Source organism: Colossoma macropomum, unplaced genomic scaffold (genome assembly GCF_904425465.1).
Source record: "Colossoma macropomum unplaced genomic scaffold, Colossoma_macropomum, whole genome shotgun sequence".
NCBI classification, from domain to species: Eukaryota; Metazoa; Chordata; class Actinopteri; order Characiformes; family Serrasalmidae; genus Colossoma; species Colossoma macropomum.
The window spans coordinates 12,626,971-12,646,376 of NW_023494796.1; the positions used below are offsets into that span (position 1 = coordinate 12,626,971).

General features: G+C 38.6%; 1 protein-coding gene across 1 annotated transcript in view; it reads left to right on the top strand.

Annotated features, from left to right (window-relative positions):
- Positions 1–19,406, top strand: part of fbxw7 (F-box and WD repeat domain containing 7) — a 217,845-nt gene that overhangs the window by 75,337 nt on the left and 123,102 nt on the right. The window contains exon 3 of the mRNA XM_036583817.1: positions 2,237–3,046. Within this exon, the coding sequence (XP_036439710.1) occupies positions 2,309–3,046 (738 nt within the window). The 5' untranslated portion in view covers positions 2,237–2,308. The remainder of the gene's footprint in view (positions 1–2,236; positions 3,047–19,406) is intronic.

A 19,406-nucleotide genomic window follows, 5' to 3' on the forward strand; every position in this document is an offset into this window, starting at 1 on the left:
GTAAATTTTCACTCTAATGCAATCTAAAGTTGCAGAATAATGCACTTGGCAAATGAATACACACATCTCATTTTTAGTTTTGTGAACTGTATGTACCTCTTATCAGATGCTTGTTCTGAGTGTCCTTTTCCTGCCACATGAAAGACATTTATGCTCCCCTATTTGTTAAGTTTAAATAATTTCAGTCAAAATGTGATCTCAGTGCAATTTTTTCATATAAATTAGATCTACAGGCCTGTTTTTTTTGGACCAAGAAGGTTAGCAGATTCACCTTTTCTGGCTTGAGGTTTGATCCTGTGTGCCAGACTGCCAGTTAGTTGTGGTTGTGATGTCACAGCACTTGAAATTTTGGTTGTTTTTGGTTGGTTTAAACTCATGTATGTGCAGTTCACCAGCTCTGTGTTATTAGGTAAATTTCAACACTTTTTCTTTTTTGTCATTTGACATTTTTCGATCACATCATAGTTTGTATCATTTAATCTCACTATTTTCTCCAAAATTGCTCAGGTTTGGCATCATTAATTTTTCAGGTAGATAAGCCCTTGACATTTGAAGCCCTTGTTGACGTCACATGTAACACAAGTAACATGAACACGGCAGTGAACATTTGCTGCGAATGGTCACCCGTAGTTTTCACGTTATATCCCACACTGTTGGCACTAACTGGCCCTAGTCAGCACTGTTTTGGCTGTTTGAGCATGTTGGCGGTAAAAGAGAGTTCTCTGAATGGCTGTTCACTCTAGCCATTTGGTGCACAAGAAGAGAAATGGAAGTAATTAAGGACCTTGCAATGCTAGTCCAAACTCACCAGACATTCAAGATGACTATTCTGAGCAGACCATTACAGTGGCTTGTTTATCTTTATCTAGCCTGTTTTTATCTTTAGCTTGGCTAGTTTGCTTATCTGGGCCAGGCTAGTTTTGCTTTAAACTAGGCCGGTTTGTGGGGTGATTGTGATTAGGGATTTTTATGGGTACTTGAATACTCATTCAGGGTTCCAGGGTTTGATTACTGAAATCTCTACTTTGATGTTTGTTACTTTTCGTCATGAGAAGATAGAAAATATACAGCCCAACAGTTCAGTAAAACGCTGAGTTTATGTTTGAACAGAACAGTTATAAAAATCTCTGACTAAGTAATGTGTTGCCACATCGTCCACTGAGGTAGAGAAACACCTGTAGAAGATGACATCATAATCCAGTGTTAGCTAGCTAGCTGTAGTTTTAGCTCATTACTTCATCTGAGGCCCTGTTGTGGTTCTTATCTGACGTGAAAACCTACCGATCTCCCTCGGCTGGTCACAGTGCATATCCTTATTAGCGAACTGATGGAAAGGATCATTGGTCAGCCTTAATTTGGTCTAGTTCCTGCTTGTCCACTTGCTGTGTGTTGAATAGAACTGAAAGAGCAGTAAGCTATTATTGCTGGCGCGATGAGGTGAATTGTCTGAAAGTGGCCTATATTGAATCTCTGCCTGCATAAATGCTAATGTCCTTTGTTTTATTTGGGGATGCATGAATAAAAGATGAGGGTTATTCCCTCTCTCAGCACAACTTTAACACTCAGGAGGGAGACAGAGAACTAATCTCTACCTCTTTTTCTCATTTTCTTCTCTTTTCTCCTCTATCCCTATTTCTCTCATCTTCTTCAGACCCATCTTCTCCCACACCAACTCTCTCCCTTCTTTTGTCTCATCTTTCTCCTCACCTTTCTATCTTCTCTCACTCACTCTACCATTACCTTCTTACTTCCTTTCCTTCCCTTTTCTCATTTCTTCCCGCTTTTCTCTTTTCACTCTTATCTCCTTTCTTCCCGTCTGGTTTCTCTGCCTTTTTCTCTCTGCTTTCTCTATCATGCTGTTCCAATTCTTTTCCTTGCTTCCTTCTCTATCTTGTTCTGAATTTCTCTTCACTCACTTTTAGCTTATGTCATCCCTTATTCTCCTTCCTCACTCTTTCCTCTCTCCTCTCTCGCTTTTTCCCTTCTCTCAGAATTATTACAGGTTTTTAAATATGCAGTGTAATTTAAAAACCCTGAATTGTTTAGCTGCAATACAACTAAAGATTTTTCAATTTTCCTGCTCCCCCTTTTCCTCTTTCTCACTTCTTTTTATTATGTCTGTTTATGGTTCATTGATATTAGTTTTTTAAAGTTGTAATTATTTTGATATTATACTATAATAAGCTTTTAAGAAATGAAGATATATCTAACATCGTCATCTCTCTTCACCTTACAGAATGTTGGGAAGTCCTTTTCCTCCTCAGACAGCCTAGCGAAGGTTCAGGAGGTAGCAAGCTGGCTTTTGGAGATGAACCAGGATCTGCTGTCGGGGGGCAGCGGCAGCAGGGCGGCGCAGCAGCAGCAGCGGCCTCCAGCCCAGCCTGATCCACACCCACACCACGTCAACCTGGAGGGCCACCAACCCCGGGAGCCACGGCAACGGAGGAGGAGAGAGCGAGGGGAGGAAGTGGAGGAGGACGACGAGGAGAGAGAACGTTCTGGAGAGGCGGAAGAGGGAGAAGAAGAAGAAGAGGCGGAAGAACCGTGGCCTTCTGGGAGGAACCAGTCCGTGGGCGAGAACGAGAGAGCGGAAGAAGGGAGAAGGAGGAGGGAGGAGGTGAACGGAGGAGAGAAAGGAGCCCAGTGGATGTGGGAGCAAGAGCAAAGGCAGAGGAGACAAAGACAAAGACAACAGGATGAAGAAGAAGAAGAGGAGGAGGAGGAAGAGGAGGAGAACAATAACAGTGGAGGAGAGGGACATGTAGGAGTAGGTCCTCAGTCTGAGGAAGACCATGGCCGGCCAGAAGAAGATGAGGATGGGGAAAGAGAAGCGGAGGAGGAGATGGACCAGGAGAGTGATGAGTTTGAACCATCAGAGGACAGTGGAAGGGAGGAGGATGAGGAAGGAGAGGAGGATGAAGAAGGAGAAGGTGGCCTCCATTCTCCTTCACTCAGGACCAGCATGTCGGACCCTAATGATAACACGGACCACCCCTCAGGACGACAGAACCAAAGCTCATCCTCATCTCATCAGACACATCCTCAGGTGAGCCTGCCATTTTAGTCAATTCCTCATGAGTGGCATCAAACAGCTTTTACGTTCTTTTGCTAGGGCCTGACTGTTACGAAAATTTATCACCGATAATGATTTAAGGATCCAAAAATTCTGATACCTGATAATATCAACCAGTATATTACTTAATATAGTCAGAAATGCAACTCCAGTAGTCAGCCGGTCAACTCCAGATTACACTCGTGATTTCAGTTTACAAAACAAAACATAGAAATCGTAAGTGTAGCATCCACATGCTTGTGTGATGCGCATTCACACAGAGGAGTCCGATTCTGTATCCTCCAGCTCAACAAACGCACTGGTACATAAGGAAGGCTCACAGTGCCATTTGTATTTGCAACAGTAGTGTAAAAGTGAAATATACTCTCCAACTCTAGGGGGAGCCCAAGAGCAAAAATACCATTCTTGCACAATGCTGCTTTGATATCGGTGGAGTTTTTAATCCAAACAAAATACCGGTCAGGCCCTACTTTTTACTAACATTTTATATACAAGACTAGGTTCTTTGACTTGTTATGCCTTTTTTGTTGTGTACTGTCAGGAAAACCTCGTATGTCTGATTCGGAAATGCTTTTAGAAGAAATTAAAAAAGCAACTTAACCATCACATCCGTTAACTTGAGACAACTTTTTTAAATTTATTTTGGCCCGTTTGTTTTGAAATGTTTGGTAAATGTAAAGGACAGCCTTTTAAAAACCCTTTCAAAATTTAAAAACACTTTTTAGTGATAGCGTGGCTGTCGTCAGGATGAATGAAGTTGTCCTCTTTGGGTGCAGTTGTTTTGTAAAAAACACATTCTCACAATGTCGATCTCACAGTGGGTGTTTAAAAGGGCCCAAATGCAAAATGTAAATTTCGTTACTTTTTTTTTCAAATTAAAGGTGTTTGATGTTTCAAGAGTTTAAAGTTTAACAGTTTAGACACTGGTACGTTTTGAAACTTTAACGTTCATGCCATAGTGCATACACAAAAACGAAGTCTTAAAAGCAGCTCTTAAATTTGCTGCTGTGATGTCGTGAAAAACCAAGTCACTCACATATATCTGCCTGCAGCAATTTAGCTTCGCCCAGTTACTCTGAAGTTACAAAGGCTGTTTCAGACCCTGGACTGCTTTTAAAGTAAGACACAATGCAGTGCAACCAGTCAACAGAGCACATTTACGTAGATCAGTGTTAAAGGCACTGTAAGAAAAACAGACGAATGAATTTGGTAACCCACACAAACATCATGTTGTACTGAGGGGGGGCAAAAAATTAAATGGAAGTAAAATGTAGGATACGGGCCCATTATGTACTTTGACTTTGGTACTTTGTCGGAAGAATTTCCTCCATTTGTGGAATTTTAATATTGGTTGAGTTCATCAGACAAACATATATCAGTCAGGCCTTGTACTGTTCCTGTACTTGCACTGGTAACATTTTATATCCTAGTCTGTGTTCTGGATGACGCTGGACTATCCAGTTATTTTGTTGTGTAGGAAATCCTCGTCTCTAGAATGGAAAACACTCTTAATCTTCACTTCTGTTAATGGAAGAATTTGTCTTGGTGAAGTTCAGGTTCTATGATGGTCTAAGAAATTTGCCATAAAGCTCTAAGCTGTTCTGATGTGTGCACATTTCAAGCAGTTCTGTATTCAGTGCTGCAGGTTTGTGGTGTATGTCTCCCTCTGCTGGTCAAACTGTGGATAAGAACATTCAGGGCACTCTGGACATGTCTTGTGAATATTGTCAGGATGGATACAGTGTGAGTGAGTTTAAAGGGATGAATTGCTGGAGCTAATCTGGGGTTTAAAGCTTGTGCCAGATGAGTCTATGTGAATGCAGTTTGACATTTGGCTTTAAATTTATGGGCTATATTTTGAGCTACTGTACTATAACTCCACTGCCACAGTTTTGATATGTGATGTTATTAATAAATGATTCATTGCTTTTCTGTTGAGCTATAAAGAGTAGATTGTTGAATTTATTTTGCCTTAAATGTTCAGTATGTTCAGTATTTATTTTATTTGTGGATTATTTTCTTTTTTACACTGTTGATCTTGTCACCACTCTCTGAATGGCCTGCTTTTCTATCCTACCCACTGTGCTTTGCTGAAATCACTGTCCCTCGATACATATGACCTCACTTCAGTAGTTTATAGTGGTTGTACTTTACACAAAAACTGACCACTTATAAACATCCTATAAATATTAACTTGGCGTATTGATGGACTGCAGTCGGACGAGGTGCAAACAGCCAAAAGGCAATCTTTATTCCAGTTGTTTATGCGAATTTTAATTACCCCAAATGTAGACCGTCAGCCAAGACATGTTTGGTGTCTGAAGTCTGCTTATTTATTTCAAGCACTGGAACTATGAGGCTAATGTAGCTAACGAGTAGTCTAACAATTGGTATACCCTACCTGTTAGCATGGTGCTAAAAGAAACATCATCTCACACTCACCTCAAACCATGTGTTCTTGTTCAGTAATCTCTAATAGACTTGATTATGTGGTTTCTGACACTGTATTACCCACTAGTATCCATGAACATGGACAAAAGTATATTAGTGTAGCCAGAAACTTTAACAATTTTGGCTTCTAACCATAGTGAACCTTGCTGCACTGGGAACTCTAGATTGCCCAAAGTGTGGCCCATGGGCTAATTTTGGCCTTTGTGAATGTTGGAGTGGCATGCCAGAGAGTTACTGTTACCCCACCCCAATGAGCGAACCAATATTTTATGTATAACATATTACAATCTTATTTTTCTTTTTATATACATTTCTAAATAATGTTAGTGACAGAATATAGTCTAATGTTATAACACACTATTTTTAAAAATGCAATTTGATACCTACCTACTCTTTATTTGTACAGTGTTTTGTCTTTTTGGCCCTCGTCCCACCATGAGCATTGCAAGACATAAGATTTTGGCACCTCTGGTCTAGATTAAAGTGAATTCCACTGGAGGTGATAGGAACCAGGGTTCATGATGTCTACAACTTAAATATGGCCATTTTGTTTACTGTCTAAAACTTTAACCTACATGTGTCTTCTAAGTTCTTATAATTAATGTTGGTGATGGTAAACTAGTGGAAAATCTGGGGAGTTTTCTTTGCCTCAAAAAGCCTCAAAATGCTCTGTATGTACACTCCACCATGAATAGATTCTAAAAATACACAATGTAGACCAATACCTTCGTAAAACTATTGTTAAACAGTGTCTCAGACATCAGGCAGCGTATTCATAATCATTTCTTGCAATAACTTTCTGTGAGGGAGCTTTTAGTGGTGGACGTCTGGTTCCTATCACGACCACTGTGAACAATTTTTCTTGGAAAGTTTCTGTAGAATGGAGCATTTCACACCAGACCACTCTGAATGACTTTGTGTACATCTAAACAACTGAATTATACAGAAAATGTGAAAGATTCCTCTTTAAAAGCCAGATGGGAGAAGATCAAACACGTGCCTCAGTAAACTGGGTCTAGTGATGCTTCCAACTGATTAATATTAATATAAAGTTATGTGTGGTCCAGAAAGAGAACTCCTCCTGTTTTATTAGTCCTAATAATGAGTGACTGTATCATACAGCTGCGCTGACAGTGATGGAGAAGCAGCACGTGCTTTCTCTGTCTTATACATGTAACAGATGGTCTCCAGTGTGTTGCATGGTTTGTGGGCCTTCGGGGGGTCTGCAGTGTCTTTTTTTTTATTTATTTATTTTTTTTATTTTTTTTATTTTTCTCTTCCTCTTCCTCCTCTCCGTGGTGGGAGTTAACTTGCGTTTGTAGCCTTCTGTGGTGAAAGGGAGGTGATGGCGAACGAGGGAGGGAGGAACAGAGGACAGGAGTGAACGAGGGACAGAAAGCACAAGCTTTTCTCTCATCATACGCTCATCCTCGTATGAGAGAGACAGAACTGACACGGATTTATCATCAGGATCACAGCGCAGTGGATCAACTAGGCATTCTCTCTTTCATTCTTTGCTTTCTTTCTTTAGTTCCTTCTCTTTTTTCAGTTCCTTCTCTTTTTCAGTCTTTCTTTTTCTTTCTTTCTCTTTTTTATCTCTCTACCTCTATTTTGTTTTTGTTCTTTCTTCCTTTTCCTTCCCTTCTCTCGCTCTTTTCTTGCACTATTTTTCTTCATCTGTCTTTGCTCTCTTTCTTTTGCTTTTTCATCTTTTTCTCTCTTGCTCTTTGTCCCTTCTGTTTGTCTTTTTTTCTTGCTCTGTTGTCTTTTCTCCTCACTTTGTCATTTCTTTTGCTCTCTTTTTCTCTCCCTTCTTTCTTCCTTTTCTCCTTGTTCTCACTTTCTCTCTCTCTCTCTCTCTCTCTCTCTCTCTCTCTCTCTCTCTCTCTCTCTCTCTCTCTCTCTCTCTGTGTCTCTCTCTCTGTTGAGTATATATGATCAGCTATGGGAAATCGCACCATGAAGAAAGTGGCTCTGTTGCTGGTGAGTGATTGTGAAGAATAGCTGATCTGATCAGTGGGGGAGTTTGGGGAGTTGTCGGGGGTGTTGTGTGGGATTTAGCTGAACTTTGAATGGCTGAGTTTGTGCCGGAGATAACCTGCAGGAGTTCACAGCAGGGGTGTAAAATAAATCGATCTGAACGTGGTGATTCATCTGCATCAGTATTGAAATGTTGGAATCAGTTATATTAGATCATAATAATAATAGTCATTTATATGGCTGAAATAAAATTATCAGGCCATTTTCAAACATAAATTGAATCAAATCAGGATGATGTCAGGGTTTGCAGCTGTAGTAAAATCTGAGTAGTTGTTGAAATGTTCAGTAATCTGTTAAATGACTGTGATCGCTCTGTGGTTTTGTCGGTGTGGATTTGCTCCTAGTTGAGCAGTGAAATCAGTTGTTGGTGCACCTGTGTCTGTGGAGTGGAGACTCTTGGAGAGTGTAAGCAACTTCCTGTACATTGACAGATGGGTGCAGAGTAGAGTTGTTTTTTGATCAACAGGAAGTGGGGGGCCCTTTCCTGTGTTGAATGTGAGGGGGGCTAGTAAACTGTGCACCAACGGATGAACTTTGCTGAACCCTACCAACTGCGTGTTTCACTAAAGGCAACGTAATTGGTTCTGTTTAATGCTGTACTGTTTGTGAAGTATAAGGTAAAATGATTGTGCCAAGTTTGAGGGTTTTTTACTTTTAAACATCAATATTAATGCATTGTGTCTGTGTACCAAAATAGTGATCTCTCGTCTATTGAGAAAATGTTTTTGATATACATGATTTGATATTATTGCCATATTGCCACCCCTATTGTAAACCCACAAAGTACAACTATATGGTTGATTTTTTTTGATGAAATGGCCAATAAATCATTAACACAGTTAATGTCCAGTAATGCTTGTTTATTCAGTGTATTATTTAAAAGAATTCAAAATTTTACTGAAATAATCAGTTCAGATAATTGTGAACTTTGAGTTTTAATGATGAATGTAATCAAAGTCCTTATAGGAAAGTCTGTCTGCGTTGTGGCCATATTGTCAACGCACATGGGCAGTTATGTCCACTTATGAAAGACCAGACACCTGTCTCTTTGAATGAGGAGAGACCTCTAAACCTCACATTGAAAGCTGCATTAATATAGCTTGTTCTGGCTACTGTGCATGTGCATATGTCCACAACAAGAGAGGGTTTTTCCCACTTACAGCTTTACCAGCAAGCCAAATGGCAATTGGCTTTCCCCATAAATCCATGTTGAGTGTTATAAGCATTGATTTTTTAAAACGGTGAACTGTCTCCTCCTTTTTAATGTCTCTGATTTAATTTAGGAGAAATTCTGCCATTGATTTACGTTCATACAATAAAAAGCAAAGTTAGATTAAATTAAAAAATTAACAGTGTGCATTTCGAAGCAAGATATCATTGCTAGTTTAAAGAGAGTTTGTGTAGTTCATCATATCCGGGTTTGTTGTTGTTGCAGATGTTTTGACATTCATCTGGTTTAGATCGAATACTGTTTGGATTTCGTCTTCCCACAAGTATAAATCAGCCGTCGTGAGCTGACGACTTGTGTTGATTTCTAGTTAAGTGGTTTCCTAAAGAATCACAACTGAATGATGAACCTACAGAAGAAAATCTGTAGTGAAGGGTGAACAGGTTTTCTTCTGTTTGTTTACCGTGCCCTGACACATACAGATACAGAAGGGGTAATTTTTTAGAGGAATGTGTTTAGTGCTGTTGACTTTGGAGATGTTTGCGACCTGAAACACCTGAGATTTAGCGCAGTTGCAGGTATAGGTTTTTTTTTTGTTTTGTTTTGTTTTCATGGTGATGAACATCATGGCAAGCTCAGTAAAAGTGATAAACATTTTGATAAGTGAGTGGAGGGGCTTTTCCCTGGCGGTTACGAGTGGAGATGAAAGAGGTTTTGAGGTAGCCTGGGGAGTGCGGTGCTCCTCTATATCGTCCAATCAAAGAACAGATAGCATTTTGGAGATGGGTATGAGTGAGAGAGCCTGGTTTAAAAGAAAACACCTGCATTTTTCCACCAGATCTCTCACTGCTGCAGGCTGAGTATTGTTTTAGATTTGCCCAATACTGATATCTTGACTTAAGTACACGTTTCTGAATGATACCTTCTCAATACCTGCTTTTAAATACAACCCCATTTCCAAAAAAAGTTGGAATGCTGTGCAAAATGTAAATAAAAACAAAATGCAATGATATCCAAGTCATTTGAACCCTATATTCCATTGAAAACAGTACAAAGGCAACATGTCAAATGTTGAAACTGAGAAATTGTATTGTTTTTTGAAAAATATATGCCCATTTTGAATTTGATGCCAACAACACATTCCAAAAAAGTTGGGAAGGGGACATGTTTACCACTGTGTTTCATCACCTCTTCTTTTAACAACACTCTGTAAGCGTTCGGGAACTGAGGAGACACTGCTGTATTTCTGAAAGTGAAATGTTTTCCCATTCTTGTTTGATATAGGATTTTCAGCCTTTGTCGTATTTTTTTATGTCATAATGTACCAAATGTTTTCAGTGGGTGACAGGTCTGGACTGCAGGCACCTGGACTCTTAATACGAAGCAATGCTGTTGTAATACATGCTGAATGTGGTTTACATTGTTTTGCTGAAATAATCAAGGCCTTCACTGAGAAAGACGTCATCTGGATGGCAGTATATGTTGCCAAAACACGTTTATATCGTTCAGCATTAATGGTGCCTTCACAGATGTGCAGGTCACCCATGCCATGTGCACTAATGCACCCCTATATCATCATGAATACTGGCTTTTGAACTGTGCACTGATAAAGGCCGCAAAGATCATGGCCAGCAAATTTTCTGGCCTTGTCCCATGTATACAGAGATTCTCCAGATTCTCTGAATATTTTAATGACATTAAATGTTGCACTATTTGCCCAATCACAGAGTGGTGAACCCCTCAACATCTTTACTTCTGAAAGACTCAGCCTCTCTGAGATGCTCTTTTTATACCCAATCATGTTACTGACCAATTAACCATCAGGTGTTTTTTTTCTTAGCATTACACAACTTTACCAGCCTTTTGTTGCCCCTGTCCCAACTTTTTTGGAACGTGGCGTTGGCATCAAATTCAAAATGGGCATATATTTTTCAAAAAACAATAAAACTTCTCTGTTTCAACATTTGATATGTTTTCTTTGTAGTGTTTCCTTTAAAAATATCGTTTACATGATTTGCATATCATTGCATTCTATTTGTATTTACATTCTGCCCAACGTCCCAAGTTTTTTGGAAATGGGGTTGTACAAAAAAAGTAAATCTCACTAAATCTCATCAAATATTTTTTTCTTCGATTTTTAAATAAAAAGAAAAAAAAATACAGTTAATTTTAGTGTACAATTTCTATTTATTTGCTGAATTGAACATAGTGGAAAAGAATAATACGTGAGATGTCAAATAGGACAACTTTTTTGCACAGGCTCATTTTGTGGTGTGAGTAATTCGCATTAACATTTGCCAAAGTGTGTTCTCTGTAGAGGATGTGTTTGCTTATTTTCACTTAGAAAATCAACAAATACATGTCATTTGACCAGCAGTGCCCAAACCGAACATATGACCATTTCAAATGACTGTCTGTAGTAGCAGGTACAAGCTTACAGAGTGCTATAGCTGATGGTTTACTGATGGGGAAATGTAGAGACCGCCAGAGTGAAGAATATCTTTTGGACTATTTAAAGAACATAGTTTCTCCATGTAAACAGGTAATGTGCGAAAACAAAGCTAGCGAGTTGCTGGCAAGCCCATTCAGCCCACCACAAACATTACAGTTTGGCCCCCTGAGACAATCAAGTTTGGGCACCACTGCTTTACATCTGTAGTTAAAACAAGTGCTTCACATGATGCAATGCCAAGAAAAAAAATATATTAACATAATGAGCACTAATATAAACAAAAATATCAAAACATGCACTTAAAAGTGTAGTAAAAATTTAATGCAGTTTAAAAAAAATATATATATATAAATATATAAATATTAAAAACCATCGAAGGCAAGAGTATAAAAGGGCATCTTTAGATGCTTTTCAAAACATGTGCAGTCTAATATCCAGAGGAATTTGCTCAAGATCATCAAAGTTTCAAATTTTGATACTCAGCCCTAATTATAAGCCCACACTTATTACCAGCTGCCCATTGCCATGTTCAGGGAAACATGTTGAAATTATCATCTGTGATAATTGACCGTACGTCACAGATAAAGCAGAAAGAGATTACATTGTTAGTACACTGGAGTTCTCCTTTAACAGGACTGGAATAAACAGCCTGAAAATTAACATCCCAAAACATGGGGAATACCCACCGGATGAAACATCCCAAACATCTCCTCTAAAGTGCCTGTGTCCTTTTCCTAATTAGCCTTGACTAATTTGGGTTTTTTAATCATTTTTCCTTTTAAAGAGCAGTTATTTCTCTGCGGTTTTGTGTTTGAAATGTGTTGTTTGGGGAATAGCTGTTTTGAAGCAGTTAAACTCAAGTTTGTGGAGTGGAAATGTATATTTCCCCCTGCCTTTCTCCATCCAGTGTCCCGGCAATTAGCCGTCCAGCAGAAGGAAGCATTGGAAATTCATCAGAAAGCATTCCAAATGTGTTAAAGGCTCAAATAATGTAAATTTGATTACCATGTGCTCCATGCTGTTTGATTAGTGAGTAGAGTTTGATTTATGCATGATTTTCAAATCAAAATACTTTTTTTTTTCTCAGTGTTTTTCAGATGTGGCTTTTTGATTGCCCATATGTTCTCCAGAGCACTTTTTGATTAGTGTTTGATGCAGCGTTCTCGATCTCCTGCTCCAGAGGGACACAGCATTGCACAGTTTAGTGATTTTCTTGCTTCAACCAAGCAGATTCAACTGATTATCAAGCTTTATTTATCAAGGATCATTGTTGATTATATATCGTTAATGCTCTGTAAAATTCATATGGTCCACGCAGTCATTTTGACAGGTTGTAATGTAGCGTGCTTTTAAAATGAAACAGTAGAAGCCATATCACCCCCATACTTCCTGCAGTGTTATGCATTCTGTCAGAATGACCATGTGGATCTTGTTTTTAAGAGCAAATTTGTTTTAGTAAACAACACATCGTTGACTTTTTCTCGTAGGCTATTTTGTTGATTAATTGTTGCAGCTCTAATTAAGCTTCTAGAATTCTGCTTTAAGTTCAGGGTTATTATACAGGACTAATGTCGAATATGGGCCTTGAATGAAAGAGAAGGGGACACCTGTTCCTCAGCTTAGTGCAGGTAAACCCTTGCTCTTCCTTGCACTGTTTTGGGTTGTCTGGCTTTGTGTGTCTGATTTGGAAGCCGTGAGCTGCAGCAGGAAAAGAGCTGAATTTTTTATAGCTGCTCCTAATTAAATATGCCTTTTCTGAGGACACAACACAATCCTCCTGTGTTACAGTCTGGGTTCACATGCCTCTCACTGTTTGTACTGCTCAGAGCCTCTGTGGCCCACTAAGGCCTAATCCCATTTCTTATTTTTACTCCTACCCCTTGTTTTCGAGTGTCACCTTGCCCCTTGGAACTGAGGTACAAGGGGTAGTGGTTGAAATCTTCCTTTACGAAATGGGATAACCCTCAAAAAAAAAAAAATTGTATATTAAAGTTAAGTTGTATATTATGCTGTTTTCCCTTGGCCGACTAATCTTGAATTTGAGCACTGGTGCCCAGTATTAACCAGGTGTCAATCCAAACTGAAGTGAATAACTGCAGTAAGTGCAGCTGAGATATAAAGACCCATATACATAATTACATAACAAATACAGGCTATGCTGTACTTACAAATATACATTCTTCAGTAAGTGCATTTCCTCTACTGTAACATTGCACCTGTGCTTTTTTTATGGGTTGCAAGGCTGTTGCATTTATACTGGATTATAATAACAGTACTAGTATTTTGAAGAAATGTCCTTAAACGACTTGGCTGTGTCTGTATGACTGTGTGTAAGTGAGTGAAAGAACCGAAGCTGTGGTGGACAGCTGTCTCTGTTTTCACAGAACTCATAGGTCATATATCATGTGCCCTAAATGGACTAAGCACAGCTGTCTTAGACATGCCTCAAATAGATGTTTGAGTAAATTGCTTTTCAGTGATTTCTTTTGTTGTCTTCAGAATGTTCCTGGATTTTGTGATTACTGGTTGTGAACTAAGCTGTTAATGTTACTAATTGGCCCCTTTGTATCTTGTCTACCAAAATTCAGGACTGGAAACTGGATTCGGGATCTGGATTTGAAGATTTTTGGTGTATACCTCCAAAAATAATTTCTAAAGTAATCAGATAATTAAAATATCAGTAATCAAACCAGTTCTCATACTGATACTGCACCCTGAATGGAAAGTTCAAATGTGAATGCTAGGGCCAGGCCCAGGCCAAATTATTATTTGAGTTATTAGAAATGTATGATAATATTGGAATCGTATTGGTATCTGTAGATAATTGCTTAAAAAAATGACCAGGATCTGGCAAGTGTTTAGTCAGCCAAATATTTCATTTGATATTTGATCAAGAGCAGAATGTTTAATGACACTGGGTTACTGAACTGAAATGCGTGCTTTTTATTAATTTCACTGCTTTTGTAACCTTAAATAAATGTTATATTTCTCTAAAATGCTAATGCAACTAGGCTTGGGCGATAGGGCGAATCAAATATCGTCAATGATGGACAAGTAACCCGATGATGATGTGTAAAAGACGATAATCACTGTTCTGGTAAAAGAACTGAGAGAGAATTAGAGAGGACTGATTTACCAATAAACAGCTTGAGAAATATGTTGGGAAACTGGGTTTCACGTTTAAGGAGGGTACAGGCTCGAGCAGCAGTATGAATGAAATGTAAAGCAAATTCGTACGAAATTAGGGACGATATTATCACAATTTTTAACTAAAGAATATTGTGCTGATTATTTTTAGATATCACCCAGGTCTAAATGCAACTGAGTCAGCTGAAACTGATGGTTTCCTGTTGTGGATGGAGCTGCCCAGAATTAGTTTTCTTTATAGAAAGTGTGTTTTTTGTGTGTGTTATAACATGTTATTACCATGAAAAATGTAAGGTTTGGATATAATGTACATTTTTTTGTTATTTATACAATGATTGTTTTGTGTTTGGATTTACTACTTCAGGATTGCTCTGATATAATTAAACAAAAGATGATAAAGTGATTCTTAATTGAACACTTACTGTAAGCACATTATTTTTGATAATTTTGCCGTTGTTGATTAATCAATGTCAGCCATTATATTGGTCAACTGATCTGTTGAGTGCTAATGAATTGGCCCAATTTAAACCTCGGTGGCTCAGTGGAGTTAAATAAGCTGATAGAAACGTATCAAAGACCATGTTATCGGCTTTAATTCTGGTGCTGCTGTTCTTATTTTAACTCGTTTTCTGTATTTGGATTTCTGTTTACAGAATCAGTGTGGTGGTGCCAGATGGTGCGTATTTTGATGCCTCAGGCAGACACGCTGATTTATTCATTAATGCGTTTGCTTTACTGGCATTTGGATGGAGTCAGTGTAAGGGTAAATGCTAAAGCTAATGTATTAGCGATGTGTTATTGTGCCTGAAGAAGGCAACTATTTAAATGTGCAGCTTGTTGTGTAGAGCTGTAGATCCTTTGAGAACAGTATGACAGATATTAAACACGTGTCTGTGTGTGTGTTTTGACACTAAAGTGGCCCAGATAGTGGAAGTGGAGCAGCTGTGTTTTGGTATTTTCCAGTGGGAACTCCACAGGAAAACCATCTGCACTGATTTCTCCCAGAAACTCTTTATTTTCCTCATGGTTTTCATACACTGTGTATCCAAAAGTATCCAGGCAGTACTTCTAATGAGTGAATTCAGCTACTTTAAGGTCCCCTGTCGCTGACACCGCTTTTATCTTCTCCATAGAACAGTTTCTCCCGAGCCTCTGTCCCAAGGTCACCATGGCGAGTGCCAAGCATAGGCTAGAGGGCTTTAAAGCAATGAAACTGCATTCTCTGGAGTGAAGAAGATCCATGCAGTACCTTTGGAATGAGTTGAAGTGGTATTTGTGAACCAGTACTAGTCATCCAACATCTGTACCTGACCTCACCAATGCTCATGTGGCAACCAAATCCTCACAGTAATGTTCCAACATTAGTGAAATACCTACTGCAGCAAAGGGGGAGCAAACTCCCCTTGATTTCAGAAGAAACGCTGCTACAAACTTTTGGCATTAAGCTTTTAGTTTAACTCTATTGACCTGCCTACAGATGTGTTCACCTGTAAAGCTTGTCCAATTTCATAGCAGTAACTGCAAAAGAACATGTTTGTGGATGGAGCCTGGACAGTTTTCAGTAGACCTCTTTTGCTGCTAATATTCGAGGATATAAGTGTTGAATCAGTTGCCGTTTTTATTTATTTATTTATTTCTTTATTTATTTTCACGTTTTTGCAGCTGTTGAGTATTTTTTTCTGCGTACGTATAGCTGACTTGCTTCTGTTTTCCATGGCTGTGCGTTTTTACTAATCAGGAAAGGCTGTGCGTCACCTTTATTCTCAGGATCCATCAGCATATGCTTTAATTTAGCTTTAATTAGCACAGCTGCCTGTAAAGAGGCAGACTTTAATACTGTGGAGTATCTGAGCAGATGTGCTGCAGCATACTGCAGCAGTTGTTTAGATGGTGTGCTGATTATACATTGTGGGCAATGAGCAGAGTGAGATTAGTCATATTGTACTGTGAATTAAAAACTCAGCACTTCTTGTTCACCTGGTCAGAAAAACAAAACAGAGCAAAAAAGAAAACTCATTCCCTTCTAAAGCTGTCATCCCCTTTTTCCATCTCATTTGGGTCAATGACATTGTTATATCAGAGGAATTTCACTGATTTTTCACAATTTCTTCATAGTAGCGGAGTTCCCCTGTCGGTGGATTTTTAGCTGTGTCGTTCTATTTTTGGTGGATTTTTGTCTCTGCTGCCTCCTAATGGTGGATTTTTAGCCTTGCTGTTCTCCATTTGGTGTTTTGACTCGGATTTCTTTGCAATGGTGGTGATAGGAACCAGGGGTTGCACTGTCTACAACATAAAAATAGCCATTTTATTTAGTATCCAATGAACCTACACACGTCCTGAGTGTGTCTTTCTAATGTTGATATTGGTAAAATAGTAGTAAATTTAAAATTTTGTTTTACAGTGCCTTGCATGTATCCACCACAAGTGGATTTAAAAAGATGGCTTTAGACCAAAAGCTTTTCTTAAAACTGTGATTAAAAATGTCTCAGGCTTCAAGCAGTGTATTCATAAGCATGTCATATAATAACTTTATGTGAGGGAGCTTTTAGAGGTGGATGTCTGGTTCCTATCACCACCACTGTGAACAATTCTGACTCAGCAGTTTTCTCTAGAACGACCCATTTTACATCAAACCACTTTGAATGGACTTTGTTCATTTCCTAATCATCTAATTATGGCCAAATTTTGAGAAACGAGTGGAATTCCCCTTTTAGTTATTGCAAGGTAAATTGTGTAACTCTGTTCAGAGGAGGCTGACAGAAGAAAACAGCCTCAATTGTGTTCAAGGCCTAGTGTTACAAATTACTACTGATTTTCAAGTTTTTTGGTTTTGTTTAAATATTGCATTACATGTGTGGACAGTTGGAACATTTAAACACTTGCAGAAGATGTTTTTGAAATGTTTATATGAGACAGTAGTCTGGTTCTCCGTCTCTGCATTGGAACTTTCTCATTGGAGTCGTGGAAACTGTTGCTATGCAACTCCCATTATTCCCCTCGTCGCCACGGGGATACAGCGGAACAGAGCAGGAGGACGCAGGTGAGCCGTGGCTGGAGGCTGCTGTAGAGCAGTTAACGGAGTCTATCTAAACCCATAGACATAGCGCTACTGTCATTTACTCTGTTCTCTTCACATTAAACAGTAAGTTAAATGTAATTACATAACTACATAATGAATTTCGTTTACTTTCTAGTTATATTCTGTATGAACAGTTTAAAGTTGGTGCTTGTCACTCTTTCCCCATTTCTTTGTCACATCAACATGTAAAAATGTAAAAGGATGTTTTTTTTTATGCAAAACTAGACTACACACTAACCTTTTATTCAATTCAAAACATATTAACATACCTCACGTTTCACTTAAACATGTGGCATAAATTGAAAGTTTAGAATCTGCACTTTCCACACAATTTCTACACTTGTTTCAGTGAACCAAGAGTCACATAAAAAAATCATATCAAATGACGGCACACTTTTTGATGTGGAAATATTGTCTTCTAGTCTGCATTCATGTTAAGAATTCATGCAGTTCCACAATCGAAAACACCAGAGGGCACCAGTGGCCCAATTTCCAAAGCTAATTCTCCACCTTTAACAGCTGATTCTGGATCAGCTCTATTATGAAGAGCTTGCACTCCAGCAGACCTGAGCAGAATTTATAACAACTGAAATTGTTAAATGGTTAAGATGTAAACAAAGTGATTTAATGTGAACTGCTCCATTCTTATTTATAGTCAGAATTGTTCACAGTGGTGGTGATGGGAACCGGACAGCTGCCTCTAAAAGCTCCCTCACAGAAAATTATTACTTGAAATGGTTATGGATACACTTCTTGAGGTCTGAGACATTGTTTTACAATGGTTTTAAAATTTTAGATTAATAGATTAAAATAGAATAGAATACAATTAAATCCATTTATGATAGGAGAGGTACATGCAGGCCAAAATAGTTTACAGAGAAAATGTGTATTTTCAGGTTGGCCTGTATCATCAGCCTTCCATGTAAAAGCTTAGACTCATGTAGGTTCACTGGTGATTTTGGATAGTAAATAAAATGACAATACTTTGTTCTGGACATGGTGACCCCTGGTTCCTATCACCACCACTGTAAAGAAATGTTTACGATGAACCATTTCACATTAAACCACTCTGAATGACTTTGTTTACAATTCAACCACTGAATCATCCAGCATTTTTTAAAAAATTGGTGGAATTCCCCTTTAATGCAGAACCTGTCCTTTGCAGCTGTGCCAGAAGCAATCCCAGGCTTATTCATTAATCAGCCATTTCCCATCTGCGTCCTGGACCTGGGCCAGACCCTCATGCACACGCAGCTTCTCCTCTGATCTGTGACCTGTTTCCTCTCACACACATCCAAACACTAAACTGTTTGGAGGAGAAACAACAGAATCAGTCCAGCAGTATTAGAGGGCGTCTTCTACTAACACATCCTGGAGAGGAGCGAGAAAGGTCTACTGAGCCTCAGCCATGTCCTCGGGCTTTATGAGCTGTCAGTGCACCACAAAAGCACATGCGCACAAATGTTAAAGGGCCCATGTCTTACGTTCTCTTCCTGTCTATTACCCCTAAAACCTCTCTATGAATTAAACAGGCTGTTTTTGGTGGTGTGAATTTAAGGGGAAATTATTTGAATAAAAAAAAATCTGCATAGTTCGGTGGTTGAGATGTAAACAAAGTCATTCAGAGAGGCTTGATGTGAAATTGTTTATTGTAGAGACTCAGATTTCTTTACAGTGGTGGTGACAGGAACCAGGGATCACCATGTCTACAACATAAATACAGCCATTTCATTTACTATCCAAAAACACCAGTGAACCTACATAATGTAACTTCTGAGTTTTTATATATAATGTTGATGGTAAAATAGTGATAAATATAAAAAAAATAAGCTTTTGTTGGGAACTAATTTGCTTTTCATGTATTTCTCCTACATTAATAGATTTTAAAAAAAATGTGTTAGACCAAAACTTTCCCAAACTATCATAAAACAACTTCTGAGGTATGAGGGTAAGTTTCTCAAGAACAAAACATTTCACACCAAACCAATTTGAACGT